We start from the raw sequence: 12,880 nt of genomic DNA, 5'->3' as shown, positions 1-12,880 counted from the left end.
AACATTATCTTTTGAATAATATTTTATTTTTCCCAATTATATGTAAAAACAGTTTTAACATTCTTTTTTTTATTATTTTGAGTTATAAATCGCCCCCCTACGTGAGACAATAATCAATTTGATATAGGTTATACATATACAATCATACAAAACATAGTTCCATATCAGTCATGTGTGAAAGTAAATACAAACACCCCAAAAAAAACACTTCTAAATAGTTTTTATATATTGACCCCCTACAGTTATATTTGGCTCTTCCCTACCCTGCGCTTCCCATACCCAATCAGTTACCAAGTCTCACTGACATCAAAACTATCTGTTACTAGGCAAAAATTCAATCATTGGAACAGAATAGTGATTCCATAAATACAACTAAATATATAGAAATATATAGAAAAGGTTAATGTTTTTTATATACCTTTTTATGTTCAACTTTAGGAAAGGAATCATTCATTATTCAGTCAATGCTGTTAAGAAAACTATGAGGCAATATGGCAAAAAATAAATTTAGATCCGTTATCTGATACCATTTGTCACACTTTATCTGTATTAACAAGTTAACCTTTTAAAAGTTAAAAGAAAAAGAATAGTATATTTATCCCAAATGCAGACAAGAAATAAACTCTTATTCATCCAAGAAATTAAAGAAATTATTGGGTCAAGGAAGATGCATTTATACACTTACTTTTGTCATACAATAAAACAAAACTCAAAAATTTGGGGAGAGAAAGATTTGAGGAAAAGTTCACATAAAATAAACAAACATAAGAACTGAGGAATACCTTCCTACTACCATACCTAAAAAGTCATCATCCAGGCTCCACTTAACAACCTCCAGTAAAGAGATATTGAATATTTTTGGAGAACAAATCTATCTCTACTATCTTAAAATTTGCCCATTATACTTCTAAACAGCTTTTATTATAAAGAGAGCCTTTTAGCTACTCTGGAACTTTCACCCATCACTGCTCATTCTGTCTGTGTGTTTCCAACTAGAACAACTTTAATTCCTTTTTCCATATCATGGCTCTCTGAGTACTTAGATAAATAGACATTCATCATGGCCTCTATCAGTTTTCTTTTATCTAAGTCAACATCCCCAATTTCTTCAATTGATCTTCCTATGATATGACATTTTTTTAAGTACAAATTGGAGGAATTACATCCATAATGTACACAGAACTGATATATATATATATTTATAAAGGCAGATTCCAAATTCCATTTGACAAAGTCAAAGCATATGAATGGGCATTATAAGTTATTAAATAGAAATGAATGTTCAATCAAAATAATAATCAAGAAATTAAAATTTAAAGAAGCAACAAGTATCTCACCACTAAGCTCTACACCAGTGTTTGCTTCACTGTGGCTGTGAAACTGATTTTCTATAGGTTATGCCAGTGAGCAAAGGCTCTGGCAGGACCCACCGAACTGAAAAGTAATCAAACATTGCCCCTGTAATGAACTATATGTGAGTTATGCAAAGATTAACCTAGCCAACTCCCTGGAAGCTCAGCTACAGGTTATATAGAGAATGATTGATTTTCTGGCCACAGCAATTTTTTGAAGAGCATGAACTAAGTTATAATAGGATTGCAAATCTGCATCAATGGGAGGAGTATTCTTGCCAATAAATTACAGCTCCTTGAAGTGTTGAAGTATAAATTATCACCTCATATTCATCTTATTTTCAGAAATAAATAAAAACTAGATTTTGAAATGACTATGAAGAAAGAACTACACTAATGCATATCTGCAGGCATTATGAACTAATGCATCTTTCTGGAGATTGCTTGGGCAAATACACAAGAAGGTTCAAAAATGACCATACACTTTGACCCAGTAATCCTATTATTGAGAATAAAGCCTCAAGAATTAAAGATGGTCAGAAGAGAAAGCCATATGTAAAAATTTGCTTGTTGTTGTTATGTGCAATAGAACAAAAAAAATCTGTAAACAGTCTAAATGAATGACAGTTGGCTGCTAGTTGTGTGGCTAAACTAGACCTATAGTAAACTGAGGGTGCTGAGGTAATGAGCCCAATAAAAAAGCTTAAAGAATAAGACTAAATAGAAACCCAAATTGTTAAGTCAGGAAGCTCAGTACAAGGACACTGTATCTAGGAGCTAATAAATCAGGAGAAAAACAAACTTTCCCTCTCAGCAAAGTCTGAGGAGTGGAATTAAGGGAAATAAATGAAGTCATTGGAGCTTTGGCCACAAGAAGATGGTGAAAACTAAAGCTAAAGATAATAGACCTGAATCTCTAATGGAAAGAATAATCTGATTAACCAGAAAGCTTGGTGGAAAGCAGAAATATGTCTAAGCCTAGGTGTAGGAATAAATGATCTAGCAAGGTAACCATGACATATCTTTGTGCAAAAATTTTATATTCCATTGAAAATATTGTAAAATATAGATTCTGGTTAATAAACATAACCCCTATAAAGAAAGTAAGTTATAAAATTACTATATGCTTTGTATTCTTATGGGTAGAAAAAAGCCTTTTAAACTAATTCATAAGTCAGTATGGTGATATCAATCAAAACCATCCTTCTTAAACATTTATTAATCAAAGTTATGTGCATAAGACTATGGGCAACAATTTTGTCTATGATAATGCTTCTCATAAATTTTATTTCTTAAATTCTCAAGGGTAGTGAGTTAAGAAACTAATACAGTGACCTCAACTCAAAATTCATTGCAACATTTCACATCTGTAGCATCCCCTCACTTCTCTATTTTTTAATTACCACAAATCTATTTCTCTTCCTTACCACTTCAATGAGAAAAAGAACAAATTTCTTATAACAAATATATATGTATATACATATATATAAAGCCAAAAAAAATTTCTTCAAAGGCTGTATACAAAATATTTATCTCATTTTTCACTCTAAATATCTCATATTTCTATAATGATTTTGTCATTGGTTGCTTAAAATCATAAATTATCATTACTCTTAAATTTTTCAAAGTTGTTTTTATTCTTTTAATTATTATTATACATTATAGAATTTTTATATAATTTGGTCTCTTGGTTACAGTTGTTGCATTCTTCATCAGTTTATACTTCTCAAAGTTGTTCATACTCAAAGTATGTTATTGATATTAAATGTGCAATTCAACCATCTGGCTCTTCCTTATCAATGTATTATTGACTGAGTTCCTGTGGATGCTGTTTTTCAAGTCTCATTTTAAATCTTAGCTGTTTAGCTCCATCCAAAGGCAAACTACTTTCAATACCTTTTCATAATCCATGGGAACATAACTATTAATAATAGTTAATAATAATAATAATGTATGATAGTCATTAATATTAATGAAATAATATGGGAATTTTTTTTTCAAAAACATTTCTCTAAGTTTTTAACCTGTTTGTTATGTACTTTGAAAATGTATTAATAAATTCCTTTTATTTGATGAGGAGGTATTCATCTTTCTATAACTGCACTGAGTTGCTAACCATTGTGTGCTGTGATAGCCACCTGCCAGTGCCTGCTGGAGGTCAAACTCAGACCTGTAGAATGGATTTCTTCATGTGAGAGAATGATGATGCTACAAGGAGACTGAGAGGCAGTTGCTGTTCTATGACCTCCTTCCTTTTCCCTCTGCCTCCAATTTATTTCATTCCCAGTCCACAAGGAACATCTGCATGAGTAAAGGCTGCTTTTGCAACTCCTTCAAGTGTTGTGATTCACAGCTGTGAAGGCTCTCACAGAATTGACCTGCCCCTTCACTTAGGCATGGTCCTTTATCTATCTTTAATTGAGGGGGGAGGGTCATGAGATGGGGAATGTCCCAATGACTCCTGCTGTGAAGCACCACACTCCTTAATTTCATCAGCATTATACTTAACTCCTTTCTTGCCTAATTCTTCATGCTTTTCAACTGTTTTTTTTTTCAGTAATCTCCCCCTCCTGTTCTTTCTTCTTTTTTCTTATTCTAATACTTATGTAATTCCTTAAAGCCAATTGTATTAAGTTATATGTATAGAATGTTTCTTTAGGAATTGAATCAGGACATTTATCATTGTATTCTCTTAGTTGCTCTCCTACTAATTTCCACTTGTCTGGTTCTAATTCTTCTTCCTTTGAGAACCAAGGAGATGATAACTGTAATATTTCTAAAAGTCCCCCCAAGGTACAATCAAAGCTTAGTTTTTTTATTAGTCTAACTGTGCTTTCTATACATTTTTCTTGTGGTGGAGAAAGCTGTTTTCTAAACATTTGTCCCATTTCAACTGAAACACTACTTTAGCCCTTAGAAAAGTTTCCTTCTTCTCTATTTTTGTACTCACCCTAATTTCTGTGTAATGGAGATTTTTTCATTGAACTCAGGATTGGAAACTTTTCCATTGAACTCAGGGTCGTGTCAGTCTGAACTTGTAAGTGTAAATCCTTAGTCCCATGTTTGGGTGCTAAAATATAGTGTTCTGGTTGGTTTTCTGGAGATCTTTGGACCAGCTTTCGTTTCAGCTGAGTAATCACTGTGAGAATAGCCAAGGATATATAGGCAGATAGCCTTTTAACTATGTTAGCCAGTACACCTTTATTTCAGGAGGCCCAGGAATCCCATTCTAAATACTATCAAGCTGCTCGAGCTTTGCGTTTACAATTTGGGATAACAAAAGAGGAAGCTAGGAGCATAGTAAAAAGCTATACAGCTTGCCTTCCTTTCCACCCTCCTACACTGCCTCCAGGGAAGAACCCTCATGGTTTGAGACCCAATGAAATCTGGCATATGGATGTGACCCATTATAAATCTTTCCATTGTCTGTCTTTTATCCATGTTGTGGTAGACACCTTTTCAGGATTCACTTTTGCAATACCAGCAGCAAAAGAGATAGCCCAAGTGGTCACTGAATTCCTCACACAAGCATTTGCCATTATGGGTGTTCCACAAGCAATAAAAACAGACAGTGGTCCTGCATATACCTCCAAACATTTTGCACAGTTTTGTGCACAGTATAAGATTTTACACATCACTGGCATACCCTTTAATCCTCAAGGTCAGGCAATCGTAGAAAGAAGAAACAGGGACATTAAGACACTCCTCCCAAAACAAAAGAAAGGGGGAGCCACAGGTAACCCCAGAGAACTTCTAAATCTAATCCTTTATACTATTAACTTCTTGATTTTTGACAAAGATGCACTGGCTCTGGCAGACAGGTTTTATAACCCACCAGAATGAAAGTGTCCAGTGTGAGCAGCTCCACTATCTTTAGATAATCGCCAGGTGATGTGGAGAGATCCAGAAAGTGGTGAATGAAAGGGACCAGATAGGCTAACTGCTTGGAGGAGAGGGTTTGCTTGTATCTCTACAGGTGAAGAAGGAATCAGATGGGTGCCAATGAGCCATATTCGCCTTGTCCATCGCAGAGAGATGGAGCAGACCCTTGAAATGAAGGAGAAGACCCAAGAAATATTGTGGTTCTGTTGCTGATTGTGCTCACCATTGAAAGAGCCTGGCAGTTATGGAGTTTGACTCATGGACATAGAAAATTTTTGGACTTCAAAACCCTCAGGAATCATTGGATTCTCTGAGATATAAGACTTGAAAACTCAGAAATCATTGGATTCTCTGAGACATTAGATTGTTGTAGGACTTTAAATCCCTCAGGAATAATTGGATTCTTTGAGACATGAGACTTGAAAACTTTCGGGAATCATTGGATTTTCTGAGAAATGATAAGACTATTATAGGACTTCAAAATCTGCTGGAATCATTGCATTCCCTAACACATAAAAAGACTTTTGCAGGACTTCAAAAACTTGGGGGGATCATTGGATTCCCTGATATGTGAAGCAATGGACAACAGATTGGTTTTGGACTATCTCTTGGTTGCTGAAGAAGGCATATGTGTGACTGATGTTTACATACTCTTCTTCTAGGACTTCTGGCAATCTTTTACAACACAATGTTGATTTATATTGTTTGTTATACCGTTACTTGGGTGTATAATTCATGTTTGTTACACCACATCGAGCCTGCACTGACTGTGGGGAGAGTCATCAATAATAGCCTCTGCGTTATTGCTATGTGCTTGTGTAGTACCTCCCATGCTGATGGGTTTGTGCATCATAAGACCCTTCAGCCCAGAAACCCACTAGCAACCCCCACTTCCCTTTGGTGCTTTTCATCTCCCTTCCTGAGATGTCAGGGGGGTCGTGATCACCTCCTTTTCGGTGCTTTCACTTCCTTTCCTGAGAAGTCAGGGAGGGTGTGATCACCTCCCCTTGGGGGCTCTGACCTCCCTGAGGAGTCAGGGATGGCATGACCACCTGTTTTCTAAAACAAAAGAAAGCAGGAGATGTAATGGGCTGAGGCTTGAGTTGATGCACTGAGGTCCCAAGCACATGAGACTAAATAGTAATTGGACCACACTCTATTAATATATAAGCTTGGAGAAAGAATGGCTCCTGCCCACTCTTTGTGCAGGTTCTGATGTGTTGTATAGGAAATGATGTTTTTGATGGGTGGAGGCAGGGGAGTGGAAACAGAAGTAGAAAGAGAGACTGCTGGCTGGCATCTTGACACAGCTGCTCGTATTGCCATTGCGACTGTCCTTCACCTCCAATCCCCCTCTGCTATCTGGCTTCCTGTGTCCATATTGCTATCGCAATCCTTCTTCACCTCTTCACTTCAATGAAGATTGAAGATTTTTCCCTTAATCTGAATTCCTGACTCCGGCTGATTTTAAATACGCAGTCATCACAATTACTTGTGCCAAACTAGGATGTACTAGGCAAAACAGGGTACAAGTATCAAGCCCACAAATACAACCCCACATTCACAGACTCACTCATCTCAACAAGCATATATGAGAGGAGGTTAAGTAAGCTCCAGGGCACACCTGTCACTGCTATCATAACAAATGCACACCCAAAACTGATATTCATGCCCATGGTTGTCTTGGTCACTGCCTCTCCTCCTTTGGCCCTGCCTCATTCACAATACCCACATGACATGCACAAGCACTTTGCCTACTTCCTCCGAAATCTAAAATGACCAGAAGAATTTCAGTGACTCATTCATCTTTGTAAATCACCTTTGTTAACAATTTTGAAAAGACCAGGTCCCTGAACTCATGTAGCTTGCAATCTAACAAAAAGGAAAGACACAAATATTACAAGTGAAAAAGTGAGAAAATCTTGTCTGAATTTCTAAATTCCTGATCCTATCATTCTTCCAAGTATCTTTTTTGCCTATTTGACTGTAATCTACATGAGGTCAGGAACCTGGTCATTTTACTAGTATTTCTACCAGAAACTCTTTCTATGTGAGCTTGCCTCTGGTAATTAAGGATAGTGAATTCAAATATATAAATGCACAAAAGAATAATGCTTGTATGTATATAGATGCTATGTTTAAAGGTCTTTTTTTCCATATACATAGCAGGTGATAGTGAAGTTTTTAAAGTCTTTGCTAATAAATCTAGGAACTTTGAAATATTCTTTTTGTAATTTACCTAATAAAAATCTGATCCTTTACTAATTCATTGTTAGTGGAACTGTGAATGGATCCAGCCATTCTGGAGAGCAATTTGGAACTATTATCAAAAAGTTATCAAACTTAGCATATCCTTTGATCCAGCAGTGTTACTACTGGCTTATATCCCAAAGAGATCTTAAAGAGAGGAAAGGAACCTGTATGTGCAAGAATGTTTGTGACAGCTCTTTTTGTAATGTCTAGAAAGTAGAAACTGAGTGACTCCCCATCAGTTGGAGATTGGCTGGATAAGTTATGGTATATGAATGTTAAGGAATATTATTGTTCTGTAAGAAATGATCAGTAAGATGAATACAGAGAGGCTTGAAGAGACTTACATTAACTGATGCTGAGTGAAATGGGCAGAACCAGGAGATCATTGTACACAACATCAATATTAAGGATGATCCATTCTGATGAAGGTGACTCTTTCTAACAATGAGATGATTGATGCCAGTTGCAATGATCTTGTGATGAAGAGAGCCATTGATACCTAGGTAAAGGACAGTGGGAACTGAATGTGGATCATAACATAGTATTTTCACTTTTTGTCGTTGTTTGCTTGCATTTTGTTTTCTTACTCATTTTCTTTTCTTTTTGATCTGATTTTTCTTGTGCAGCAAGAGAATTGTATAAATATATTTACATATGTTAGATTTTTTAAAAACTTGTTCCTTGGAATACATAAATTTAATGAGAGTTAGGGCATTGATAATAGGATAGCTCTGCCACTATGATACTTCCTAATTAATTTAGACACAGTACTAAAGAGATCATGGATCATGAATACAAACTAAATATATATGTATATGTGTATATATATATATATGTAGCTCTTTTCCTTTTACCATATCTGTATGGTGGTAAGGCTAGGGTTTGAATATGGCTAAAGACAATGCTAAAGTAAACTGATTCTATCATTACTAGTCTTGCCTCAGTCTTTCAGGTCTTACACATTACTCTCATTAATGTTCTTTATTTCCTCCAGTAAAGTCCACTATTCTTTCCTCTGCTAACCTATTTCCATTTATAGTAAGAAAGCCATTTTATGAGGAGTTACTAGCAGAGTCTCTGGCACACCATAAACACTTAATAAATGCATGTGACCTGACTAAAATTCTAACTATAATTTGAGAAATGAAATTAAACTAATCATCAAAGCCAAACTCCTTATTTTGTCAATGAGAAAAAGAAAATTAGATGGCTCGATCACAGAGCAAGTAGAGTCAGAATCAAAAACAGAACACACTTAAGACCGGGTCCCTGATGCTTACAGTCTGACAAAAAAAAAGACACAAATATTACACAAAAAATGTTATAAGAAGTTGGAGATAGCAAGTTATCATTGAAAGGAAAAATTCTTGAACCAGGTACGCCCAGCGAAGGAACTCTGGGAGATGACTATGAACCACTACATAGAATTCCCAATCCCTCTATTTTTGTCTGCCTGCATTTTTGATTTCCTTCACAGGTTAATTGTACACTATTTCAAAGTCCAATTCTTTTTGTGCAGCAAAATAACTGTATGGACATGTATACATATGTTGTATTTAACTGGTTACCTGCCATCTTGGGGAGGAGATGGGAGGAAGGTTTTGCAATTGTCAATGCTGAAAAATTATCTATGCATATATCTTGTAAAAAGCTATAATAAAAAAAGAAATCAGATTTTTTGACATTTTCAAAATAGGAACCTCAGTTTGTGTTGATCACTCATTATAATTCATCAATTTCAACTCTCATTATATTCAATACTATAAATGTTGTTGGCTCATGAACCAAACTGAGCACAGTGTCTTTCTATTGCAGAAGACAACTCTAATTTCAATTTCCTCAGTTTCTGCTTCAATTTCCAATTTTTGTTTGCCCTGTAGAATAGAATCCTTTGGTTAAGAACAAATCTCCAAATAAGTTTATTACATTTCAAATGAGATATTTTAAACAAATTCAAAATAGAACTTAGAAAAAACCAAATGAGAAGAATAAGTTATGTAGAAAAGGACTGAGTAAGGCTTACTTTTTATCTTATGGATAGTAAGAAGAATTATGATTCAATTATGTATGTGTTATAAGAACATTTTAGCATAAAATGTTAAAACTACCTGTTACTACATGGACTTGTGGTCATTCTCTAGTTCCCCACAATGTCTAAATATCCCATGGCTCTCAAAGGGAAAAACTGGGGGGATAATATTAATTTATGTGACTTACACAAGAATTTTAGATACTTTGCTTTCCTATCTATTTCTTTAGAAAGATGGCCTGTACTAACTCCAAACAAAAAGAAAAAGAAAAAATTCTTACATTGAATTAAACAGTCAATACTTTTCCTCTTTTTTCTGTCAATTGCCTTCCCAAAATAGGGAATGAACAATTTACATTACTGTTTTGATACATTATCATTTCATTGATTCATTTATAACCATATTCCAATTAAAACTGTCTCTTGCTCAGCATCCTCCTTCTGATTTACTTCTCCAATTTCTATTTCCTGTGCCAGCCCCCGTTCCCGTTGAACTTCTAATCATAGTGAAAATGTCTCTTTTTTGCTATCTAAGCCCAGAAAAAGAATTGATTGTGTATGAATACAGATTGAAGCATACTTTTTTAAACTTTATTTTTTTGAGTTTGTTTTTTTTGGTGGGGGGGCGGGTAGAGGAATCTATGTTTTCTTTTGTATCATGATTTTTATGGAAATGTTTTACATAACTTCACATGTACCTTCTCAATTGGGAGCAGGGAAGAAGGGAGAGAATTGGGAACACAATATTTTAAAAACAAATTTAAAAATTGTTTTATATGTAACTGGGGAAAATAAAAATATTAAATAAAGCACAAAGAGTCTCTTTTTTTAGAATCTGAATTTCAGTATTATCCTTATCAATGATAAAAGGAGACTTAAACTTCTATATAATATGTACAAGATTCTAAGTTTTCTGATATCTAGGTTCCAACATTGAGTTTTGGATCAATGGCCAACAATTGAAGCATTCTTAAATGTGTCTCTTGTGTTTCTATAATGGCTTTTAATCTGATCTCAAATATAAATCCAGAATCCTTTGTCCTTACTAATATTTTGTTCTGATATGGGTACTAGAACTTGTAATCCCTCTCACTACACTTTAAAAACTTCACCTCAAATAGGAAGATGTTTTAGGTTCCATACAAGGACCTTCTTCTCACTGTTAACTTTTCATATGTTTAATATGCCATCTAAACTCACCAGCAACTTTTCTTATATTTTGCCCAAGAAAAAGAAAAAAATTTCTATTTTTTTTATTCTGCCTCTGAAGAAATACAATGAATTATAATGAATAGCAGCAGATTAATTATGCTGCAAGTGCATCATTAAAAAAAATTTCAAGGGAATCTTTTTTTGCATTTTTTGTAAGGCAGAATTGGTATGGTAGAAATGGTTCTCAATGGTTGAAAAGATTTGGATTCAAGTCTTCCGATGGCTTAGAATAGCTTTATGATTCTGAGCAATTCATTTAACCTCTCTGGACCTTAGTTCCTCCTTCATAAATTAGGAGGGTTGAAATTTCTATGACAAATTAGATGCTTGAGAACAAGGGTAAAAATCCTCATCTCCTATTGAGGAAAAAAGACTCTTTAATAAAATGAAGAGATTATATAATCTTTTTTTATATCAACATTCTACATGATTTGCTCATAGCAATTGCCATTAACCCAAGAGGAACTTAACATATGCTGTAAACTTTATATCATCAACCTCCTTACAAAATTTGTTTCCAACTTTCCTTGTATACCAATCTATGAAAAATTCTATGAAATTTCTTGAACTAGAGTTAGAATTAAATTGCCTAAAGAAGCACACTTCTTAAAAGACCTTTCCCAGGAAAATTTTGGTAAATAAATCCTTCTATATGATATAAATAAACCATTCCAAAGATTGGTTAAATACTCCTGTGGTGAGAGTGGAGGAGGAGCATTCAAGTCAGTATTCTTTCAACAATATACTTCAATAAAGCCAATAGAAATTTGAATACTGTTGCTGACACTGACCCTGATGCTCACCAGGAGATCATTCTTTGTCTCATCATTTTCCTCATGGCCAATTTGACATCCTTATTTCTCAAACTATAGATCAGGGGGTTTAGCATAGGCACTACAATGGTATAGAACACAGAGGACACTTTTCCCTGGTCCATCGACACAACACAGGAAGGTTTGAGGTACATGAATGCTCCTGAACCAAAGAAAAGAGAAACAGTGATTATATGGGAGCTGCAAGTGCTGAAAGCTTTGGACCTGCCACCAGAGGAGTTAATGCGGAGGATAGTGGAGAAGATGAAAGCGTAAGATGTGAAAATAGTGGTACTGATCATTCCAATGTCAATGCTGGCAACAATGAAAGCCACTAACTCATTGACATAGGTGCTAGTGCAGGACAGCTCCAGCATGGGAAGTATGTCACACATGTAGTGGTTGATGACATTGCCATCACAGAAATCCAGTCTCAGCATGCATCCTGTGTGGGCCATGGCACCAGCAAACCCCAACACATATACGCCAGACATTAGTAGGGAGCAGACCTGAGAGGACATGGTGATGGTATAAAGTAAAGGGTTGCAGATAGCAATGTAACAATCATACACCATGGCTGACAAAAGTAAGGATTCAGAAAGTCCAAAGAAACAAAAGAAGTACAGCTGAGCCATGCATCCTGAATAGGAGATGACATTTTTCTCTGACACAAAATTCATTAGCATTTTGGGAGTGATGACAGAGGAGTAGCAGAGATCTATGAAGGATAAGTTGAAGAGGAAGTAGTACATGGGAGTGTGAAGATGGGAATTCAACCTAATCAAAGTGATGAGACCAAGGTTCCCCACCACAGTAACAATGTAGATCCCTAAAAACAGGAAAAAGAGAAGAAGCTGGAGCTCTGGTTGGTTCGTTAAACCAGCGAGAAAAAATTCTGTCACTGAGGAGTCATTTCCTGTGGCCATTCTTCTCTGGAAAGAATCTGTAGGAAGAGGAAAGAACAGAATAAGAAGGGAAAATATCTACCCTACTGACAAAGTGGGGATGTATACTTGGAGACTCTAAATCCATTCCTCTTCTGATCATTCATCAAACTTATGTCCTTGTTGCCAACAGAATAGACAATGGATCTGAATGTTCTTTATAACAATCTCTAAAACAAACAGTTGCCAAAAAACAATAGCAACAACAACAACCACCAAAAAAAAAAACCTTTTCTGATCCTACCTCCAAAATAAGACCTGGAACTATTAGAAGACCAAGAGGTGGGGAAGAAGCAATGGTTCTCTTCCTAATCCAATTATTGCTGTGTGTCAAGAATATTTCAGCTCCTTTGTATAGGAATTTGTCAATATATGGAACATAACTAATAGCTGCAT

At 35.3% G+C, this 12,880-nt stretch overlaps 1 protein-coding gene across 1 annotated transcript; it reads right to left on the bottom strand.

The window, feature by feature from the left end:
- Positions 1–11,527: 11,527 nt before the first annotated feature.
- On the bottom strand, positions 11,528–12,484 carry LOC127558033 (olfactory receptor 145-like). The gene has a single exon (XM_051991263.1). The coding sequence runs from the start codon at positions 12,464–12,466 to the stop codon at positions 11,528–11,530; it is 939 nt and encodes a 312-aa protein (XP_051847223.1). The 5' UTR covers positions 12,467–12,484.
- Positions 12,485–12,880: the final 396 nt, after the last annotated feature.

Source organism: Antechinus flavipes, chromosome 3, assembly GCF_016432865.1.
Source record: "Antechinus flavipes isolate AdamAnt ecotype Samford, QLD, Australia chromosome 3, AdamAnt_v2, whole genome shotgun sequence".
Taxonomy (NCBI): Eukaryota; Metazoa; Chordata; class Mammalia; order Dasyuromorphia; family Dasyuridae; genus Antechinus; species Antechinus flavipes.
Note: the sequence above shows the minus strand (reverse complement) of the source record. Positions and strands in the feature narration are given on the sequence as shown.